Raw genomic sequence first — 23599 nt, 5'->3', positions numbered from 1 at the left:
ACCTTAACAAAGCACAAAAATAGTTGAGAAACACGTTCTCAGACCTTATACAATAAAGAAAAATTCTTTGAATTTTTTTCTTTATTATAAACGATACTACTATCTAAGCTACATGACGCGAAAGAACGAGGGTTTAAATCCAGAACTCATGGAATTGAATGGGTTGAAGAGAAATGTGTTATACACTAAAACAATTTATCACTTGCAATTTTCTATAATGGTTTTGAATTCCTTTTGTTTTGAAAATAACTAAATATCATTATTTTCTCATTTATTTTGCTCATGAAAGTACATAAACCATTCATAAAAATTAAACTATAATTGTACACGCTAATCCCGCCGCTAATCTTCTTTTAAAAAATGAACCAAAAGTTCATCACCATCATCATATAACCCAAATTATGCGACCTCATTCATTGTATATCATTTCCTCACATTCATATTATCAAATTCCAAACCCTAGCTCCAACCCAATTTGTATTTACCAAATTGGCGCTCATTGTCTAGGGTTTCCGAAGGCTCAACAGCTTCACATCATCAAGCACAGGTCCACACAGAGAAGATAAATCATCACTCCTCATGGTGTAATATGTGCTTAGAAACATGACACGTGTCCGGGTCGAAACCGCCACGAATTTGAGCACAGCTCGCTTAAACCCGCCTTTGCCCTTGGACTCATAAGGCACTTTCACAGTGCTCTTCCCTGCAAATGCCTCCACGATCAAGGAGCCTTCGCATGAGTTGCTTGCATCTCCTACTGAGAACGAGAGCACATAGGTTTTTCCGGGGATGGTTCGGACAACTTGGGCGATTGCGCTTTCTTTTCCGGCCACAAGTTCGACCGCTCTTTTGCCTTCCGGGACTGAGAAGTGGCCCGAGTCGATGTACTTCACTGCTTTGAGGGACTCCACCATCCAGCCTGGTAATGGAGAGTGGTCATCTTCTATGTTTGGTGGGATTAGGACTCCCCAAGATGCGTTTGGGAACACGTATGGACCTTCTTCGAATCCGGCGTTTTTGATCAAGTTCTCTGCAGTAGAGGTGGATTATTAGGTAATTATTGACCAGATTGTAAATCTAGACCATTAATCATGTTAATTTGTCATAATTTACTTAACTCTACAGTAAATCTACCAATACAATGTTTTTCCAACTTTGTACACTTAAATTATGCATGCATCAATGTACGATGGGGAGAGACTTAATAGACCCTACAATTTTAATACAGCATGAGAAAGAGGGTCATGGCCGGCTGTGTATGTCCAAGACAATGTGACCCAAAAAGTAGGCACTGCACCAGCTTTAATTATGAGATTTGCTTTCTAGAGTTGATTATTACATGCGAGGTTTAAATTGCCAGCCTCGACTTGTAATATCGGACAGAACATACATCACATGATATTATACAAATAAAGGAAAGTTTGTTTTTTTTCAAAAATCCGTCAATTTGTATAATAACAAATGACGTATGTGTTAATGTTCAAAACTCATTGGAAATCTTTCGCTTCTGGAAAATCTTTCACTCTCATGGGGTTTTGGACCCAACTAATAAATGAGCATTGTTAATGAGCCATGACATTGAAATTAAATGGAAATAAGAGATCTATGAAGTTACTGAGAATAGCCAAGATTTACCTAATTTGTTAACCGAAATAAAAAAAAAGATTTTCCTATTTGATGTCACGCATGCCAAAAACTTAGGCAGAGGGACAGGTGCTGCATACCCAAAGAGGACATTTGTCATCAAATAATTGCATCCACAGCTCAGAATTTTTTAGCCTTTTTAAATGAATCGGGATTCTGTCAAATTTTCTTTATGAAGATATTAGGAATCCGTTCATCATATATCGTAAAATTAGAAATTATTTTAAATATTTTTATTTAAAATTTAAACACAAAAAGCATTTAACAAAAATTGATCGCACAATGTACGATTCACGAATTCACAACATCCTCACCAAAATGATCCAAAGAGAATCGTGTTGGTTTTCAAATGGAGGTGAAACAGTGGCTCCATACAACTATACAAATAGTGTGGTCCTTCCTAATAAGAGGACCCCATTTTTATCTTAAGATGGACATAAGAATATCTCATTTTATGTAGCTAGGTCACCTATATTAAGCAATTACACTATCAAATATTATATTATTAGATTATCAATTTAATCGGCGAATTTGAATATGCAGTGTTAAATTGAGATTTCGAAACATAACGTGCCAAATATTTGCTGAGAGAACTTACTGTTGGTTGCTCGAGGAGGGTACAAAGTCCGGAAGGCGACCGAATCGATTAGAGGCCCGCAAGCCGGATCCTCCTCGACGCCGGGGTTATGCAAAACAAACTCAATTGTCTCATAATCCGCCTGAAACGCCCAAGCATATGAATCCCAACCATTGCTGCTATACACTGTTTGGATAGGCAGCACTCCAGAGTCCGGTGCCACGGAAATGTTCAAACGTTCCTCTTGAGCACAGGTCCTGGCTGCGCTAAAAGTGATTGAGTAGTATAATCCCTTAATCACTTTAATGCTCTGCTTAATCGAGGCCTCATTTCCGAGCCTAACTGCATAGGCCCCCTCAGGGACAACCAGCAACATGTCCCCTTGCTTTTGGCCTGACTTAATGTACTCCACAAACCCAGAAATCTCCCACTTTGGTATGGCATAGCGGCCAATCACTTCGGAACCCTTGAGGTCTGATGGCTTAGGGGATAGCTCAAAATTGCCATTTTCTAAGTAACCTGCATTATTGGATTACAATGTTTTAGGGAAGAAACCATTCTTATCGCAATAATCATAATCTGACATATATGCTGAAATAACTCACTAAAAATACAATACAAAACGGAAAAAATGACACGTGTTAAACAGCGATTGACATGTAGAAGTATACATGCATGTCTACTTCTGAGCAAACAAGCAAACATAGAATATGGTACAAGAGTATGACTCATGTGACATATAAGTAATACGTGTACATGAAACTATATGATAAAACTATAACCGAACGAACGCGGAAAATCTTGTTGGGCTCCAAAAGTACGACAGAGTACAAAAAAATAAATACTTTTAATCTACTGATCTTATTTTGTTAATTGTTCTACTTTTTAGTTTTTTTTTTAAGTTATTCGATTGGACAATTAAAAATACAAAAAAGCATCTGAAAAGTAAAAATAGATGCTCAACAACACTACTCTAAATTTGAGAGGCAGATTGTCTGCCCTTCTATTTAGATGCATTTTTCATTCTCTTCTATTTTGTACGGTTACGATTAAGTTATGTTAACATTTTATATTGATTTTTTTATAAAATTAATAAGATAAAAGGTAATAAAAATATAAAATATTGATATCACTTAACCGTAACCGTACAAATAGAAAAAAAATAGAAAGGGTATTCAAACAAGAGCGCGGACCATCTGCCTCCCTAAATTTGATGTTATACAAATCTAGTGGGATCTACTGTGCTTGTAACAGTGGCACGCATGTGAGGTTCCTGTGCACTCTGCAGAGCTAGTAAGTAATTGGGTACCTACACAGAATATATATTAATCACAACCGCCCAAACATTCACTCCTAGAGATCCGAGGAAATCCAAAATCCTCTATAGATAAATTAAAGGCTGCCACGGCTCAGAAAATGAGAAGACTCTGAAGAGAAATGAAATGACAAATTTACCCCTCAAGGAATTCAAATTTCTACCAACAGAAAAAAATACTGAAAATCTTCAGCAGCTAGGTGGATTGAAACTTCAGTTCCAGTGACCCTTCTTATTCTATGAGTCTATGACCATGTGAGTAGACCAAAGCACCCTCCATCCAAGTCTTCAAGAGATGAACTTATGCTTAAGTACTAGGCCATTTTGGTCTTTTTAACATAACGTTCATACATAACCTTGATATACTGAAATTTTTTGCTTAATTCATTAATTTTAGTCCAATTAGAGTTTTGGCCTGTAAATTAAAATTTTGTGAACATAAGTTCCTAAATTTGTCATAATGTGAAGCACAAGTCTCTTTGGATAATTTCGCTAGAATTCCCTCTTCTTTATGTTCTCATAAAACATAGTATTTTTTGGATGAAAATTCTAACAGAGCTACTAAAAAACTATCATTATAACAAGTTTTGTGACCAATACTTACGAATTTGTAGTTAAATAACCAAAACTGAAATTCGATTCAAAATTCAAGAACCAACACTTCAGTTTTGTAAGGAGAAAGACCAAGAATTTTTAAAAAGAACAACTAACCGACACATAAAATGCAGATTTTAATTTGATTTTTTTAATAAACCTCTAAAAAAACATTATATAAATAATTAAATGGAAATTTTGTGATATAAAAAGCTTACCATCGATGAGGGAGAAGGCTGAGTGGCAAGTGGCAAACAACAGCACCGACAACAAAAAAGCTAGCCCTCTCATAGTTTTTGATCAATCAAAATTCAAACCCTGTCTGCAAATTTTTGAGGTGTAAGCTGGTGAGCTATGCAGAGTGGAAGGAAAGAGGGAGAGACGAAGGGTTTATATGCATGCTAACGTCCAAAAAGGCCCTTAGGTTTTATCGAATATAACGAGTTTGCCATCCCATTTTCTGACTATCTTCACGTGGCCTCTGAAATGACGTGTTTAGTTTTATTTTTATTTTTTTTGAAGATAAACGATATATTTTATATTAAAAAATGGATGAGTTTGGTAAAACCACATAGTAAAGTATTTAATTCATCATTCACGATATTCAAATTTAAAACTTCTTATTTATAAATGAAGAGAACTATCATCTGATTGTAATACTATGTGACGTTTTTATTCTTATTTTGGTTCTTTTGTTTTTTTATGAGGAGTGAAGTGATTGTGTTAATATGCGATCCGAATCTGTGAGCCTTGTGGGAGTGCAGACAAAAGCTGTTTAAGGTCACATGGTTTCGTTCGACCTTGGTTGTTGCGAAGCATGCATGCCCACGAGTACACCCTTTTATCCTCACGTTTGAATCTTTGATCCATGTTTGCAATCCAAGTTCATCGTTGCAAAGTGATATTAGGTACCGTTTGGTACGTGGGACGGGACGGAATAGAATGGGACAAGGCGTTCCGTCCCACGTTTGGTGTGCCTAAAATGGGTGGAACGAGCTGTTCCACGAGACGAGTTTTGGATGAATTTTCGTTCCACCTCACCCCCCTGGAACGACTCATTCCACATCCGTGGAACACAAAATTATAACCTCTCCGTCTCCTTCTTCTTCCTCCTTGTTTCCATCCGAGGGCATCTTTGCTCCCGTTCCGTTCCATTCCGTCCTATCCCGTCCCGTCCCGACCCATTCCGTTCCGTCTGCATACCAAACGATACCTTAAGATTATGTTTGAGATTGCATTTGACAAAACGGTGTTTGTGACAATTAAAAGTACTTTCGTTTATATTTAGTGAAAAAGTTTAAAAGCATTTTTGAGATGTAGAAGCAGTTTTTAAAATTTATTATATAAGTGCTTACTAGTAAAATTGTTTTATACAAAAGTACTATGAAACGGGTCTTAAATTATTATTTTATAGCAAGAGGATTTGAACATAGTTAAACACTTTGTTCTGATTAATTGATTCGACTAACTTACATATGTTCGATTATCTTTAAGAAATGGCACTTAAATGCAAGTGGTGAATTACCGTAACGATTAAAAATTTTCTTTTTAACTCATTGCATTCCAAATTTAAATCGTTCTCTTCTTCTTAAAATTGATTAGTGTGAAATATCACTTGAAAAGAAAAGAAATGAAAGTTAAATTTGTTATATAATTAACCATACTGATGACAATGCATTGTTTTCGTGAAGGGAAATTTGCCACTTGGTAGGGAATATTCTTAGGGTTAATGACAAATTTGGTCTTAATTATTTGGTACGGCCAAAGTGCATGTATGTAAATTATTAATGTTTGTATGGTATACTAGTATTCTTGCCGGCGAGATCATATGAAAGAAATGAGCTCACTTCTTACCTTTTTTTTTTTTTTTTAACAAACGATTTTTTTTTAAAAAAACGATATTGTTACATTAAGGGAGAGCCCAAGAGGGTAGATTTAGCCTCATAATGAGCTAGTAATAATGTGGCTCAAACCTAAAACATCTTACTTACAAATAAAAATGAATAACATTAGACCATAATACTAAATGACATCTCACTTCTTAATTAGCTAGTTATGATACATTACCTTGGAGTGATATGAGAAAAATGATAGATTTTCAATTTATTTGTACGTTTTATGCGAGGAGTGGTTTTTTTTTTTTTTTTAATTTTTTAATTTTTTATTTTTTTTACAATAGTGAGAGAATAGAGAATAGAGAATGGAGAATGAAACGTAAAACCGCAAAAAAGTAGATGCTTTTAAGCATTTTAAAGAAGCCTCTCAAGTCTTGGTTGCCAAAATTCTGATCATCAACCGAAAACATATAACATGTCAACCTAATTGATAAAAAGATTAGTCATGCAAAGATACAAACGAAATGAGGTTTCTTTAGTATTAGTTAAAAGACTAATTAAGCAGTGCATGTGCAGTGATAGAGAGAGAGAGAGAGAGAGAGAGAGAGAGAGAGAGAATCATGCAAACTCATATATGTTCTAAAATTCCTTCTTTTTTTTTTTTTTTGAAAAAAAAAAAGAAAAAAAAAGAAACAATTGATATCAAATCATGGTTATCCACTCATTCCGAGGGTTAAGAAGTTAAAGAGACATTTCAACCTCCCTGACCACAGTTAAGCAGACTCACTAGCCTGGAGCCTCGAATCAAGGACCTCCTTGTTTTTTTGAATTTTTAAGAGTCAAAATCCACGCTCTTACCAATGGACCACTTGCAATAGTTTTAAGGCCTGGCTTGGTACTGAGGTGATTCTGAAAAAAGTTAGTATAAAAAAAAGCTGGAATCTGTTTTTGTGTTTGGTAAACATTCAACTTCAGCTTTTTTTCACAGTTTTGGGTGAAAAAAAGCCAAAAACAAGAAGCTGCAAAACCCATCTTTGAAAAACAGGGCTTTTTTCACATCTATTTTACATAAAAGTTTACTAAACACTATAATACTGTTTTTTTTTTTTCAAAAGCACTTTTACAAAAAAGTTTACCAAACACTCTACTGCTTTATTTCATAGCTACTTATTTTCACAGCACAGTAGAAGCAGTTTTTTTTTCAAAGCATAGCAATACTAAACCAGCTCTAAAATTCCTTGTTAATTGTTGTGAATATTCATAAAATAATGGCAATATATATTTTTCTCCGTGTCAGGTAGGTATGAATTAATTATTAACTAAATATTAAATAGAATTGTGTAGTACTCCATTAGAAGAAAAACAGTGAATTAATTTATTATTTAGTTGTTAAGATTCCATGTGTCATTCTTTTTAGGGTAAATCTTTATTTACTACCCTCATATTTCATGGTTTTCAATATTTAGTACATCAAGTTTTTTTCGTCCCAGAGTCATACCTAAAGTTTAAATTTTGGGACAGTCTCATCATCCGTTAGTTAAAATGTTAAGTCTGCCGTTAACTAATAACGTGGTGCTTATGTGGACAATGACTGGACGCCATGTGTCATTAAAAATATTAAAATTAATTAAAAAAACTATATATATAAATTATAAATAAAAATTAAAAAAATTAAAAAAATTAAAAAAAAAACAAGAAAAAAACCCATAACCCCCTCCTCTGCAAATCAAAACAACAAAATATTCCGATCAAATCATCCCCAAAACCCAATCTTTCCATTCAATCCCCCACTCTCAAACCCTAAAGTTCACTTCTTTCAGATCAAAAGGAAAACCCCAATTCAATTAATTTCAAAGTTTCAGTAAAATTCAAACTGAAAGACAATGTTGAACTCAAACCACCGCCAACCCCTGTCTCCCTCACTCCCCCTTCATCTTCCCTACCCGACATCCCTCTATACCCTCCACCTCTCCATCCCTGTGAAACCTTCATAACCACCACTGTGAACCCCTCACTCCACCATCATCCATTTGAGAAAAATATAAAGGTCTTATCTTCTTCGTGGGTTTCTTCTAGGCAGTGGGTGATATGCGGCAGTTTCAGAGAAATGTCTCCAGCCAGTTTTCAGTGCCGGCGTCTCTCGGGTTGAGCGTGGATGGTAGTTTGGGTCCCCCGATTCCACTAGTGGTAGCGGCATTTCAAGTAGACGAAGGGAACCCCATCAATCGCGCATGGCAACAACTTCGACTTAGGTCAGATGACGGTAGCTCGCCTTGATTGCAGATCCAAGATTGAGGGTTTTCGTTGGTTTTGAAGAAATCAAGGAAATCAGAGGCGTTGTTTGGGTTTTCTACGAAATGGAGGATGTGGTTGTTAGGGTTTTCTGGTAAAAGACGATGAGGGAGGTTTTGGGTTCAAGCAAGTCGCCGTCACCACCACCCACTCCCTCTCCATTCTTGAGACCTCATATCCGCCGTTTGTTGGTGCTTCCTGTCGAGATCTGACCGGCTACATTACGCCGATCCTCAATTTCCACGCCAAGGGCTGTTTTGTTGTTTTGATTTGCAAAGAAGAGAAGGAAGGGAGGGAATTTTGGGGGAAGGGAAGGGGCTGGGTTTTTGGGGAAGGAGAAAATGCTTGGTGGTAGGGTAGGTATTGTGGAAGAGGAAGGGTGTTGGTGGGTGAGGGGTGGAGGGGTGGAGGGTGGGAAAGACGAATGGGGTTTAGGGTTTTTTTCTTTTTCTTTTTTATTTTTTATATAGTTTTTTTAATTAATTATTTTAATATTTTTAATGACACATGGCGTCCACTCATTGTCCACATAGGCGTCATGTCATCAGTTAACGGCAAACTTAACAGTTTGACTAATGGATGTATGAGACTATCCCAAAATTTACACTTTAGATATGACTCTGGGGACGAAAAAAAACTTGATGTACTAAATGTTGAAAACCACGAAACATGAGGGTAGTAAACAGAGATTTACCCTTCTTTTTATTTGGAGAGCTCTTTCTCTCTCTTGTTTTGTGTCCCTTTGAAAATTTTGTTTTGTTTTGTTTTATACGTGCTAGTCAGATTGCCATTTAGTATTACGATACATGGTAGTTTTGATTATTGTTAAAAATAAATTAGAATTACATTATTATTAGTTTATTGTGAGATTAAGTCCACCATCTTCATCTTTAGTATAAATAATATCGTTTGTTAAAAAAATAAAAATAAAACTGATCAGATTTGATAAATCAAATTATATCTGCATTATTAGTAATTAGGATTACGTGCAACCCTTCCATTGACAACGAACATCTGTTAGTTCCTTAGTTATTAATTTGTGTGTTGAGATATGGTGTTGGTTTAAAAATCGGATCTTGTTATCTAAGATCACGAACTTTTGAAGAACAAAATATATGATTTGTTAGATGAATATATACTTGAATTTTAGAGAAAACATGCACGAATAATGGCGAGGACCTAAGTTGCTTAGTTGTGAATTATGACCGTACATTCAAAAATAATTTCACATAATATCGGTTTAGAAAAACAGCTTTCACTCATATACTTCGTCAGATTAACAACATTGCGTATTAGTTTGTTTGTTATAAAATAATATAACATTTGTAAACATATCAACATATCTCTACTAAAATTTAGTAAGTATTTTCAACCGTGGCTAAATTCAAAATGCTTTTATTTTACATAATTTTTTTGAGTAACTTGTAGCTGCTTTAGTCGTTAACCAAAATGTCAATTAAAATTAGTATTTTGAATTTCACATGCTTAATTTTTAAAAATTCTTAAGAAGTCGACGCAGAAGACAAAGGTTCAAATTCAGAGAGACCAAAGTACCCCTAACCCATAAAGAGCACATCACCAGGAATGTAGGGACAGTGATTAAGGATCGACCAGAAAAATGTGAAGGTGATTAGGGGGTGGTGTGTTGGGTGGGGGGACCCACATATTGATCAAAGAAAATTTAAGATTTAGCCGAACTTCCAACGAAGAGATTTAAATCTCATCAATCACGAATTTGATATTTTATATTGCCAATTATAAGATTTAACCCCATGATTCGGGCGGGGTTCTGGGCTTATGTGGGCCTTTTTTACCATTTAAAAAAATATTACAAATAAGAGCGGATGAAGTGGGCCGGTTTTGATCCTGAGCCTCAACCCCCAGGATCGGCTGCATGTGGTGGACCAACGTAGGACCGGATATCTAGGGACCCTAGTCCTTTTTCCTTTTTGGACTCTTCTCAACTCTGCCCAAAGTTATGATTGACTACCTACCATCTAAATCCATATTAATTTCTCTACCCTAAGTATTTCTCAAGAAGATTAATGTATAATAAATAATAAACAAGGCCTTCCCTTATACTATCGTCACTGTAGTAAAGTTTAACCACCAAATTTGGGATGGATTGGTGTGATTTCTCTACGTCTAGGACATCAGAATATCGAACCAAGAACAAAGATAGGCAATCATTTTATGTCTAAATTTTAATTATATACATATGTTAATGTAGAAGTTATAAAGAGTCGTAGAAAAGAGAAAACTTAGGAGAGTATGTGGGTGAGTTTAAATTGAAACTAAATTACCTTTATGCTCTTTGTTTTAGGAGTAATTATTGAAACTTTTCTTTACAATAAGGGAAATTCTGATTCAATTAAATGTGTAATCAGTGTATAAAATTAAAGGGATTCACTACAAAACTTGTATATATTTAATACAATCATCATCTAACGGTCTTATATAATCATGTAAATATATATATATTATTTATTTATTTATTTAATACAATCATTATCTGACCGTCCAAATTCAAAACGAAGATCTATACAATCAACATGTCACAGTCGCTAAAATATATGTGTGATGATCGACTATCAAGTAGCAAAGAAAGAGACTAGAATAACAGCTCATCCATCTGGTCATCTTTTTCTTTGTGAAGTTAAGCCCGCCCCCTCCTCTTAGCATAGATAATATTGTTTGTTAAAAAAAAACTGAAGATGTGAGTTTTCTCATCAAAGAAAGATGTGACTATTCCACTAGCCCTAGCTATAATGCTAAATGCAAATCTTGGGATACGTTGAAGTTTAAACTGGATTAGATATCCATAAATTTCCTATCAATCACAATAATAAAGATTATTAGTCAATACTAAAACAATGTGAACTTGGAACTAGATCTACTTAATGGGTCCAAAAGTCTCATTCAACAAATTTGGTTGTTTTCTTAGATATGCGACAGGCATAGAAGTAGCTAGCAACTTCAACTCTCAAATAAGGAGTAGGATTATTTCCCCTCTTTTTTCTCTCATTCCCTCTCCTTCTATTTGAACGGTCTTTGTTAAGTCACGTCAACATCTTATATTAATTTTTTATAGAAAGATAAAAATATAATAGAAAATATAAGAGGAAAAAATGGAAAAAGGAGGAGAGAGAATCCTAGAATGCCAAAACCAATTGACATGATAAACACAGCATTACCTTTTTCTCCTCTTTCCCACCACAATAAAACAAGCACGCCCTTTCTTTTCCCAAATTAAACGACTATTCCAATGTCTTTTGGGCACGGGACGAACTGCATGCATGATTAAGTATCATCGTCACTTTGGCAGACTCCCTCAGCAATTTGCATGGATTCGTCCCTACGTATCGTTCTAGTTCCAGTAGTATTGTGAGGGGAAAAAAAAAAACTTATACATAGTAAAACATTATTAGATAAAGACGTCACAATGACAGTTAATCTATTCGACATAAGACTTTCCTCTCAATTACAACTATGCAAGTTTCGTTCTAGAGAGAATCACTATTAAGTACCTAATAACTCTCTGCAATAATCTTTGAGTAATCTCAATAGATAATACTTATCTTTCATGTTTAATTTGGAGATCGAATCAGAGCAAGAAAACGAAGCTCGACTTTTAGAGTTCATGCATGGTTGCACACTTGCACGTGAAGTTGAAGTGCCATGCATGTTATAGTTTGATAACGACACTGCACTCTGCATATATGCCATCTAGATCTCTTTGCAATTCACACTTGTGTTATCAATATTGACATGAATGAATTTAATATACACAAGCATATATTATCCAATGGAAGCTACCACATACGGATAATACCCCAAAATTTGAAAAACAAATGTTGTGGTTTATAGAGAATGATAACCATGGATGGTTTGATCTTGAGCTTGTTTCTGAAATAAATTTCGAATCAAACAGCTGCACATTCTTTAGCTTACCTGGAAAATGACAGGCTAACCTATGCACTTTTATTGGATAGATCGGACGGTGGCTGGTGGCTGGTGGCAGCATTTAATGAAGTTGTCTCAAGATAAGATAATGATCGATCTAGACCACTTCTTTTCAAACAGCAAAATTTAAAAATAATATTAAGGAGATCAAAATTTTAAATCGAGTTTTGTAAATCAAATAATATGAATTTTGTAAAGTAAGTGGTCCTTTACTATAGTGGTGGAAATGAGTTGTGTTTTTATATTTTGGCATGGGTTGGAAATCTGTTAGCTTTCTAATCTAACATCTAACCACCATAAAAAAATGAATGTGATGATTAGATTATTAGTGTTGATGATTAAATTATTATTTATGTGTTGATTAATATGCTTTTGCAAATTTAGTTTAAAAATTTAGATTCCCTATCATTATTCAAATTTAAAACTTTAACAAGAGGGAAAATATCATTTTTTTTTCTTCATAACCAATGTATCATTAGTAGATTAGATAGCTAAATATTAAAGTAAAAGAGAATCGGTAGTGATTGAACCCTTCTAAGGTGCATAATTATTAGAGAACTTTAACGAAAAACTTCAGGTACTGTTCACTTTAACGAAAAATCACATTTTTACATTAAAAAGTTAATCCTGATACTATTCACTTTATCCTTTATTTTGTCCTAAAATTCAAAGTTTTCAAACATTTATCATTAATTTTCTTTAATTATTATTCTTTTCTCTGAAAAAAAAAAAAATATTCTTTTCTACCACCACAGTAAACTACAATCTGCCAATAAGGAAAGTATTTGACATTTTACTCTGTCTGCATTAGGGTTTAGGATTTAGTTTATTGATTTGGGCTTAATTGTTTGATTATTTGCAGTTTCATTTTAACTTCATTCAACGAAATGTGGTTTTTTTTTTTTTTTTTTTTTTTTTTTTTTTTGCAAAAGATTGATGACCCAAATTAATAGTTTTAAATTTGAGCGATTTGTTTTTGGCAAAGATAACCCTTGAATAAAGACTTAAAATAAAAGCAATTTCGCTTGTTTAGATACATTACGTGATAAATGATGTCTTGTACCATTAACTTTTGCTATGCGATTATTTGCAGGAACCCTTTTGGCTGGCATGGCTAATGAACCATCCTTCTTCAAACTACAAGTTGACTTTATTAAGTGACTTATAAGAAAATTGTAAACCGAAATATTACATGGGTACGTTAGAGCCAAGAATTTTCGTATTTGCATGCCAGTCTCGGGTAATATCGGGAGCATTCATGCATATATCCAGCAACTGAAGAAAGAGACATGAAATGTACCGTCCATCCTGAATTTAATTCGCCAAAAGCATCCTTACATATGAAGTGAATCTTCAATATTGAATAGCATATCTTAGATGGTTGTTTTCAACTAATAATTATAAGATTTTAGATGTGACACAACACAACCCTACCTTTTGTTCAATGATATGAAAAAAATAATTGGGTTTGACCTAGCCTGCCCAATTTTCTTCAAAACTTCACTGGCCGCCAGATGAGGTTTGGGTTAAGAACTTAAGAATAGGGCTGGGCATTTAAAAAAAAAAAAGCCGAATCAACTGCCCGAACCGTATCGACGGCTTATATTGGTTTGGTTTGGTTTTTTTTCTTTTTGTTTTTAAATTTTCAATGGTTAAATCGAACCACATCGACCTTAATCGGTTTGGCATTTGGTTCTTAAAATTCTTGGGATGCAATTAATTGAACCAACCCGCATATATTTAATGTAATTTTTTTAATCATAATTAATACCTGTAATAATATAAATGGTTAGTTATTTATGAGTTAACGTGTTTTCACCACATGAAAAAAAATCTAATTAGTTTAAGAGTCCCTTTGGAGAAGGACAAGGGGACCATTTGGAGAAGGCAGTTGTTGCTTTGGTGGTCTCCTTGGGCTGCTTCATTTGTGCTTTCTTTTAAGCAATCACTCATATTGGTGCTACGTTATGTAGGTTTGGGAGGAGAAATTTGTTATGTATTTTCGTCCTCGTACAAACTGAGAACTGATCCAAACCAACCCACCAATGTTGGTTAGCCAACCTGATTGGTCTTAGACCCAGTGTGGTCGATTTGGGTTTGCAATTTTGACCCAAACGACTAGATTTGTTTGATTTCAGTTTTGGCCCAAAACCCGACCACACCAACTCACGTCCACCCCTACTTAAGATATACGGGTTCGTCTGTTTGGGTTCTTAATATTTTATATGGGAGAGAGAGAGGTCCTGGTGAAAATCATAACCCTATACGATGTGGGAGATGCATGATTTAAAGCATCAGCCTCATGGTGGAATGCTCAATAATAAAGAGGTAGAGCTTCACCCATACGTAAGATGGTTTATTGTTATCAGTTGATGCGACAATTTCTTATTTATCATAAATAACCAGATTCTAATGAGTTCAGATATGTATGAACAAATAAAACATGCTATCACGTTAGTTTGGATAACAAATTGCAAATACGACTTGTACCAATTCACCACAACCATCACATCACCAATGCTAGCATATGCAAACAATTCCACTGAACATTTTCATGGATTCATTGTGAAAACAAGTACCGAAATTAGGTAACATGTTTTAATAGAAACATGAAAGAGCGTGGCCACACATGGACATGTTCATGGAGAGGCATGCATGTAAGATTGCATGGAAAATGAGTGGACGTAAATCACCTTTGTTGAAAGGGGATGACAATTTTGATTGACTGTGAAAGTGGAAGACCAAACCATGCATCACATCTGTACGTGGGCAGACACCGTCTCTTCTGATAGGTACTTGGTGGAAAGAAACATTTAGCTAAATGTTCGCCCATCTAGGTTTTCCAGTACAGAGCTACCAATAATTACAATACATTACGATGAAGGTCTTCTCCCTTTCTTTGTTGTTTATCCCCATTTAGATTTTGGATCTTGAACTTCACTTTTTCCTTTCTCAGGTTCGACTTCATAACATGATATAATTTTTAATGCCGGTAGATTGAAGTTCCCTAATCAGGTCTTCCAATCCGCGTCAACTAAATAATTCTAATGTGAAAAAAGTGTTTTCTCAAAAAAATTATTTTATCCCTTAATTTGAAAGAAAAAGTTGAATTCTTGCACAAGGCCGAATCATTTCCATTTTTGGTCATCGTACATATTTCTAGTGTAGCATTATCCTCTATGTCCTCTTCATAATAGTGTCACATGTTTAGAAAATTAACCATGATTATTTTGTATTTAATTAATTCAAAATTTAAATATTTCATGCCCAGAAGGATTAAGGGCTGATTCGATATTGCCGTGCTTTGAAAAAAAGCTGCTTCTGCTATGCTGTGAGAATAAGCAGCAGTGAAATAATGCAGTAGAGTGTTTGGTAAACTTTTTTGTAAAAGTGCTTTTGGAAAAAAAAAAAAAGAAGAAGCAATATGATAGTGTTTGGTAAACTTTTTTGTAAAATAGCTGTGACTGTGTAAAATGACCAAAAAGGTATAATACTAGATGTGCTATGACAAGCCACGACGTCGTTCACTGGCAACCTCTTCACCTTCGTATTCCTCTCCTTCCTCGTCTTCTCCTTTCACACGGTCGTCGAAAATGGGACCCACCTCCTCACCTCCTTCGTCGACCGCGACCCTTCTCTCAAATCCCTCATCTCCTGCCTCGACCTTGCTGGTGCCGACAATACCAACCACCGCTCTCCCAGATCTCCAACTAAGTCCCCTTCTCCGATCTCTCTCCGCCACCGACACCGCCCATTTCTTCACCTCACCTGCATCAAAACCTTAGATGACGATTTCTTATCCGGTGATAACGACGACGCTCGCTCCTTTTTCGGCCCTAATCGGATCGCCCCAATCCTCATTTTCTCCTCCTCTCACTCCACCTCCAAATTAGGGTTTAATGGAACTTACAGGACAAGGGTTTCTGAAATTGTGCGCTTCAGCCTCACGTTCAAGGTTGAGAAATTCACCATTTATGATGACAGAGCTTGAGGCAAAGATGGCGACGGAGAAAGCAATGAAGGGGAGGAGAAAGGCGGTGATGAAAAAATGGATGATCGGGCCGTCGATTTGCAATTATTGATCAACGGATTGGAGCTGGGTCGTCGGGATGTGGCGATGTTGTTCTTCCTCTTGAAAGTGTGAGGAATCAGGAGAAACTTTGAAAATAAGCCACTTTTTGAAGCTGTTTTTTGCAGCTTCCACTTTTTAGCTTTTTTTCATCTGAAACTTTGAAAAAAAGCTGGTTTGGGGTGTTTACCAAACACTAAAAACTCTTCCAGCTTTTTTTCATACCAGCTTTTTTTTAAAATCACCTCAACCCTAAACCATACCTAAGTAGTATTGAGATTTTGACATGCACCTCCCTTACTCTGGAATACTATTATTCTCAAATGTGAAGTCTAGATTTATTGTTTGGTTTCCCTTGTCAAATATTGTAAATTGTACCATCATGCTCTAGTTAGATTTAAGGTTAAAATGTTATTTTGGGATCTTGCTACTGGAAATATCATTTCAAGAGCTTAACTTCTCACATCAAAAGTTTGTTCATTCATATGCATTTCACGCTATTATTTCCAGTTTATTCTGTCTAGTGGTTCTGCCTCATCAAAACTTTTCGTTGTTTTCACGTGAGTTGGGCACACACTTTAAGACAACCCACATGGGCCATCTAAAAACTTTTTCTCGAAAATGGCTTTTCAACCCTAGATCTTTCCAGATTGATTTTGCACATGACACGTGGCTTTTATGGTCCTCTTTTTTGTCTAAACATCAAGCCCTCTTTAAAAGCTAATCTAGGGTTCATTTGTTTTGGGGTTTGAGATTGGAAAATTTTTTAAAGCTTTATTTTTCATCTCCATCTCAGATCTCCTAGGAGGATTAAACATATTTTATGTGTAATGTTCTTCATTGAATATTTCTAAACCTATCTTTGAAATTGCTTGCTTAATTCGTTTTATATGCTCATTTGTTTTGGCAAGAGTTTTACATTTTCATAAAAGAGTTCTTTTAGTTGTGAGCTGCCTCTTTGAGTTCCTCATTAGAAACCCTAGCCAAAAAATCACACTCATGCATTAAACACCCAAATTGTTGCATATTAGGCAGCATGGTCATTGTGATTTTGTTTTAAGTTTGTGGTCAAAATTTTCAAGTTTCAAATCTTTTAACAGACCTCTTTTTGGATTCGTGTCAGTTTCATCTTTCAAATGTTTGACTGGTGAAACTGACTAGACATCGAATCTAGATTTGCATCAACTTCATCATAACATCATTTGCATAAGTTGATTTGATTTCGGTGCCACAGGGTGAAGAGCTCAGGAGGAGCTACCACTTCGTGAAGACCAAAGGAATCCATTGCATGAAAGGTAAGGTTGTACAAGGGTACAAGCTGCTTTGTAGATTAGGATCTCGGAATTGAGCTTGTGTGGTTACTTTGTAAGAATATTGATTTCACTAGTGGATTAGACTCAGTGGAGAGTCTCCGGTTTTTTTTTAAACCCAAATGTGGGTTTTTTTCGGCCAAAAACTTCTTGCGTTTTTTGTCTCTTAAGCTTGTCCACATATCTTATTTACTTTCATATGTTTCATGCATCCTATGAATTGTTATTTGATATGTGTTAGAGACTAAGTTTACACTGCATATTATGAGCAATGAACTGATTTGTTGTTGACTAAGATAACTTGTAGTGAACTAAGTTTGATCTGTAGATTTGCGTTTGATTAATTGACGAGTCTGTACTTAGTTAATTGGTGAGCTTAACTAGTCAATCCAACATACTTTGATTCATAATTGCTTTGTTATTGCTGTTTGCATAATGACCCGATATATAAATGTGTTCAAGCTTAGGAAATTGTTGTGAAACTAATCTGGGCAAACTCTGATTAGTTGAACGTACTGGTCAGTTAGGTTTTGTTCTTACAACTGCACTTTATATCACTGACTAACTCGTAACTAATTGACTAGCTCGTTTGACTAGTCTACTGTGCAAAGTTAATTTTTATTTGCAGGATATTCCGCCTAGTACCCAATTTCATCATCCCAATGATGTGTCTAAAAATTAAATAATTAATCTAGACTTTTGATTATGTCAAAATGAGCTCATACATGCATGAAGAAATGAACATGCTAACATAACGTCCTTTATTAGAGCATCTCCAAAAGAAGATGCAAAATGCCCTGAATTTTTTCTTAGATAGAAAGCTCTTCAATGGCGGATGAGATTCCAAATTTTCATCTCTCTATTTGAGATGCTCTTAAATAATAGATGGGGATCTTTAATACCTTAACACATTCTCCTCCTATCGGAATGCAATGCATAGACTGATCACAGCCAGTTTTTTAGAGACCTTGCATGATTCTGGAGCCCCAAAGTGAGGTGGTTATATTGCAAGAGTTAGGGGAAGTGAGCAAAACTGGACCCCCAAAGTGTCATCTAGTTCCAACGTAGATGACCATAACTTCTTTCCCAAAATGAAAACCACAAACTGAACATCTCAGTCACCGGGCCCTTGCCTTGGCTCGAGGTCGGTCCTAAATAATGGTGGAGCCAGAAATTTTTTACCGGATGGACTGGTTTAAAGATTTAAATCTTTATAAACAAAGAAACTTGATACTGTATTTTTCACAATATCACTTAGCTTAAGAAAAATTTCACAAGGTGAGCCAGGAATATTTGTTATCAAACAAATAAGTGTTAAGATTCAAACAAATCCAAGCGAAGAGAAAAGGATGTAAGAAAAAAAAGATCGTTTGTAAACTATATTATGTAATTTTATATAATAAAGTGAGATAATTCGGATCAGTAACTAAATATATGGCGGGCTACATTCGAAAATCAATAGAAATTACTTATAAAATTTCAATTTTCACTGAAAGCTACCTAGGCTATAGCCTAGGGTAGCCCTTAACGTGGCTCCGCCAGTGGTCCTAAACCTTTTGGAACGTAACTTTCATAGACAATTTCCAGTCCTAAAGTCATAATGTTGGAACTGAAACCTTGGATTCTAATCTGATTCACTTAAAAAATCGCCACCACGCCTTCTATACCGTGCGAAGAGGAGGATTACTACTTTAGCCAACTTGACTTAACCAAATTTTCAGTTATATGCATCAATTAATTATCGATATAACAATATCATGACACAAAATGTCCTTCCATTTTTTTTTTTTTTTTTTTTTTAAATATAGAAAGTATCCCACCACAAATTAATGGTGGACTAATCCCTCTCTCCATGTAGGCCTGGTTCCACATGAGATGTACATTTGTCTCGGAAGTCAAATGTACGCCAAAGCAAAGGTAGAATTGGAGGTTCGACGCTGAATTAGGTGTTCCAAACCTTTGCACACTTTCAACTCGACGCCCTTAGGGTTAAGTAGAACGTGAGGAAAAAAAATTGTCAATTGAAAGGTCGTGATTGCTATCTAAACCATTTTGTTTCACCAAGCCCAAATAAATTGTACGTACACTTAGGCCCACGGGAGGAGTTTCCATGGCTCACACACAGAAACCATCTTCAACTACACATTTTACAAACCTAAATACCCAGGGCGAAAATATAATAGCAAAACTATCATTCTTGGCAATTTAAAATTTGATGTAATTGCACAATTTTGAACTATAAAATTGTAAGCAATCAACATCCGCATCCACATTTCGGAACCGCTCCTAGTACAAAGCAACTTATATGACACGAGTAGTAGTGCACAACCAACATGACTTTGTGCCATGTAAGTTGATGAGTCGATATTATACTATATATTTTACCTTAATTTTAGTATTAATTTATTAGTTATTTTCGTAGAATTTTGATACTTTGTTTTATATTTTCAATATAGGACATTCGACTTCCTCTGAAGCAAAAAGTAATCAAACGGATGAATTTTGGAGTGATTCTAATTGGAAGATGTTCGTGTGCCTTTCAAGATGATTGTGTCAAAATTCCAGATTTTTCTACCAAGTCGTTTGACCGTGACGATGAAATAAAGGTCCAGCGCGCAGCTTTCCCAGATTAATGTTTTTGGACATTTTGGGTATTTTGGAGGTCAAGATGGCATATTTTGATGAAGATTCCTTCTGAGGATTTGTAGGGGACGTCTTCAACTTTCAAAAGAGACATTTTGGGACCAAATCGGAGTTGATTTGGTCGGTCAAAAATGTGATTTTCTGAGAACTCCGAATTCTAGTTCAAATAGGAAACCTTTTATTTTCTGTTTTATCATTTAATTACGTTTTCTTAGTTTTATTCTAACACCTTTTTCAAGGTAGGGTTTTATTTTCTAGTAGTATAAATAAATCTTGTTAGCCATTAGGATTCTCTGCGCAACAAACAAAGTGGGGAGAACGCAATACTTTGGCTTTAGAGAGCTATTCAAGTTTATTTTCAAAGTATTTTCTATTTATGTTTTTAATAATATTTTGTTTTATGATTGTTAGTAACTAGTTTTGTTTGCTAGGGCAAGGCCACGAGCCTTAGCAAGAATATGTAGTTTCTTTTTAATTTACTTATGATATTATGCATGCAAGTTTTGAATTGATAATCACTGTGCTTTAAACTATTTATTTGTCTTGATGATTGGCCACCATTAGGATATTTAGAAAAGTAATTTGATGCAATTTTGGCGGAGGGCTGTTCCTCAAATTGGCGCTGGCTTATTGTGGTTAATGTGTAACTTTTTAGGATGGACTATACATCTTAAGGGTTGTATGGTTTTTCAAAAGGTTTTCACAAAACTTAATGAGTCTTGTATGTTCACATTCGATTTGGACGCCACGGACGAGTTGCATGTTAGATATACGTTCTATGTTGGAGGTTCCAAGTAGGGCATACTCTAGGAAAACCTAACTTTCGAAATATGCATGTGTAATTCATAAGGAATTAGAAGAACTACGTAAGATTGTTAGGATGACGACTGAACCCACAAATAGACTTTCATTAAATTGTTCTCTAGTTAATTTCTTTAATTGTTTTATTTTAAAATTTATTTTTATTATATTAATTCTAGAATCAACATTTTTCAAACTTTGTTTTCAATAATTAATTAAGAGTTGATTTTAAACATAAATTATTCATTCAATCCCTGTAGAAAACGACCTTACTTGAGCTGCTATACTACGACAACCTTATACTCTTGCAAGTATTTTTAAGTATTTTTATCCCTACTTTTGCAGGTGGTAAAATACCCATCATAAGCCATCCTTCCACTGCATTTCATAGTCAACAATAACCTTGCTACAGCCTACAGAAATAATAAAGGGCACCAAAACCTAGGCAACCATTCTTGGTGGCCATAAAGATGGCAAACATAGGTACTGAGAGAAACAGCAAAACTCAAATCCATTTTGATCCAATCATATTTTACTCAAAACGAGTATAAGGCAAAAAATGAGCATTATAGAAAGAATTCAAGAACCGTTGTAGAGAAAGCAGCTTATTGCAATCAAACGTATTAAAGTTGAAAGTTGGATCACACATTATTATTGGAAAAAAGACTCCCAGAATATGACAACCATGAAGTAAGTCTCAATTTCGATCCTCAAATGGCCAACAATTTGGAAAAGCTTCTAGGACAGAACACAATCTTCCCTTAGGTATTGAAACATCTATCATAAACAATGCTAACATTTCATCCCAAGATTCGTTCCAACAGAGAATTAGCTACAAGAAGCAATAACATACTTATGGAATGGTGCGCTGATAGAGTGGCAAAGCTCCCAAAGCCTCACGCTCTTCTCTCTCCCTCTTGACCTGCAGACATATGCATAATTAGGCAGTTTGTGACAAATAACGTACCTAACATATTAAGCAGTACAACATCCATCAATTTCAAATCAATCTCTATATTGGTTATTCAATGTCTTCTGTCAAGGGCATGTCAGAGAACAGAAACCATAACAAAAAGGGAAACTGACATTTTTTTCCATCGCCAAGTTACACACATGTAGCAAATTAGCAAATTACATGTACAAAAATACCCTTCATGTAAACAAATGAATGTTTCATGTAAACAAATGAAAATGTGATACACAAAGTACTCTTCCCCATCAACTTGTTTCAAAAAATAAAGAGTCACCGGAAATTTTATGTTTTCGTTAGACAATCAAACACAGTTGGTATATAGGACTTAGGAGCTTCATGGATGACGATACAAACACAAGCTGAAGCAACCAAGAAATAATTGTAGTGAAGGAGAAAATGAACGGTACTTACCAGAGCCAGCATTTCCTGAAGGTAGCTCCTGAATGGTGTTTGCTGTGCCTGCAAAATAGCAAAACAAAGGCAGTTGTTTACAATGCCATTTCAACAGTATACAAATATATGGTGAACACGAACTTTACAATATGCATCGGAAAACACATTCAAACACAAGACTCTACGCACACTACTACAATATGCAAACAAATTCGGAAAAAAATGATAGAATCATTAACATAACCATTCGAAATACACAATCTTTGCTTAACATTATATCATTCATGATTCTGTTTTGAATCGTATTAAATCATTATCGATCATAAAAATGCAAAATTGGAATCAAATTTCTCATAAGACAATCCGGTACCAATCAAATTAGGGATTCGATTCTTGAAACGAAATTAATAAGTGAAATGAAAAGAGGTAAAAGCAAAAGGCACCTGAAGATGCTCGGGGAGGTATTCGTGCTTCATGGAGAGGTCCATGGCGCGCTTCAGGCGCTGGTTACGAGCGTCCACAATCTCCCTCGGCAGACGACTCAGAGCCTCCTTTATGTCCAAATCGTAGTAGGGATCGTACAGATCGTCGTATCGAAGCCCTAAATTTTCATTATCAATTTAGCATAGTTCAAATCTAATCCAATCAAATCGGTCTATACATACACAGATACATATAGAGAGAGAAAAAGAAGATAGGGTTTGTGAAAGAGGAGGTGTACCGTAATGGCGGAGGCGTTGGGAGACGGCCTTCATGTGCTGGCGGGCGAACCAGTTCTTCCTTGGATCCACCAAAGATTTCAGCAACGACGCCATTTTTGCCTTCTCCCTCTCTTGCTCTCTATCTCTTTCTCTCTCTAGGCTTAGTTTCTGGACGAATCGTCGAGTTTCTGAGGGCTGCGATGTTGTGGTGGCCATGGCTATGATGACTCCAGAGTTGACACGTCGTCGTTTTGGGTCGGGTCCTAAATCGGGTCGTTTTATGGGCCACCGAATAAGCCTATTGGGTAATGCAAGGATATTGGGTCTCAAGAATGGTGTATGTATACATCACAACAGAATGGTGTAGCGAGACGGAAGAATAGAACTTTCACCTAGTAAATTCTAGGGTTGGGCCTTGGACGGACCGGATTGTACTCGTTTTAAACAATACCGGGGCGGGTCGAATCGGGTAAAAGGATTTTGAGTTTG

The 23599-nt window shown here is 35.5% G+C and overlaps 2 protein-coding genes across 2 annotated transcripts; both read right to left on the bottom strand.

Annotated features, from left to right (window-relative positions):
• Positions 1-246: 246 nt before the first annotated feature.
• LOC137717580 (BIIDXI-like protein At5g11420) lies at positions 247-4485 on the bottom strand. Its single transcript, XM_068456991.1, has 3 exons — positions 4349-4485; positions 2243-2740; positions 247-1030 (listed from the first exon to the last, which is right to left on the bottom strand). Exons 1-3 carry the CDS (start codon positions 4419-4421, stop codon positions 504-506), a joined length of 1098 nt encoding a protein of 365 aa, XP_068313092.1. The 5' UTR covers positions 4422-4485; the 3' UTR covers positions 247-503.
• A 17181-nt stretch (positions 4486-21666) lies between these two features.
• On the bottom strand, positions 21667-23317 carry LOC137717517 (cytochrome b-c1 complex subunit 7-2, mitochondrial). Its single transcript, XM_068456905.1, has 4 exons — positions 23131-23317; positions 22853-23010; positions 22428-22475; positions 21667-21965 (listed from the first exon to the last, which is right to left on the bottom strand). Exons 1-4 carry the CDS (start codon positions 23222-23224, stop codon positions 21897-21899), a joined length of 369 nt encoding a protein of 122 aa, XP_068313006.1. The 5' UTR covers positions 23225-23317; the 3' UTR covers positions 21667-21896.
• Between the last annotated feature and the right edge of the window lie 282 nt (positions 23318-23599).

This window comes from Pyrus communis, chromosome 15 (assembly GCF_963583255.1).
Source record: "Pyrus communis chromosome 15, drPyrComm1.1, whole genome shotgun sequence".
NCBI lineage: Eukaryota > Viridiplantae > Streptophyta > Magnoliopsida > Rosales > Rosaceae > Pyrus > Pyrus communis.
The sequence above is the reverse complement of the archived record's forward strand: the minus strand, read 5'-3'. Positions and strand labels throughout refer to the sequence as shown.

Excerpts from the sequence above, each read along its gene's own strand:
- LOC137717580 (XM_068456991.1), bottom strand. The coding sequence starts at position 4,421 with ATGAGAGGGCTAGCTTTTTTGTTGTCGGTGCTGTTGTTTGCCACTTGC. Across the intron at positions 2,741-4,348 it reads AGCCTTCTCCCTCATCGATG|GTTACTTAGAAAATGGCAAT; the intron begins GTAAGCTTTTTA and ends CCAATAATGCAG. Across the intron at positions 1,031-2,242 it reads CCCTCCTCGAGCAACCAACA|AGAACTTGATCAAAAACGCC; the intron begins GTAAGTTCTCTC and ends CCTCTACTGCAG.
- LOC137717517 (XM_068456905.1), bottom strand. The coding sequence starts at position 23,224 with ATGGCGTCGTTGCTGAAATCTTTGGTGGATCCAAGGAAGAACTGGTTC. Across the intron at positions 23,011-23,130 it reads CCAACGCCTCCGCCATTACG|GGCTTCGATACGACGATCTG; the intron begins GTACACCTCCTC and ends ATGAAAATTTAG. Across the intron at positions 22,476-22,852 it reads ACCTCCCCGAGCATCTTCAG|GCACAGCAAACACCATTCAG; the intron begins GTGCCTTTTGCT and ends GCTATTTTGCAG.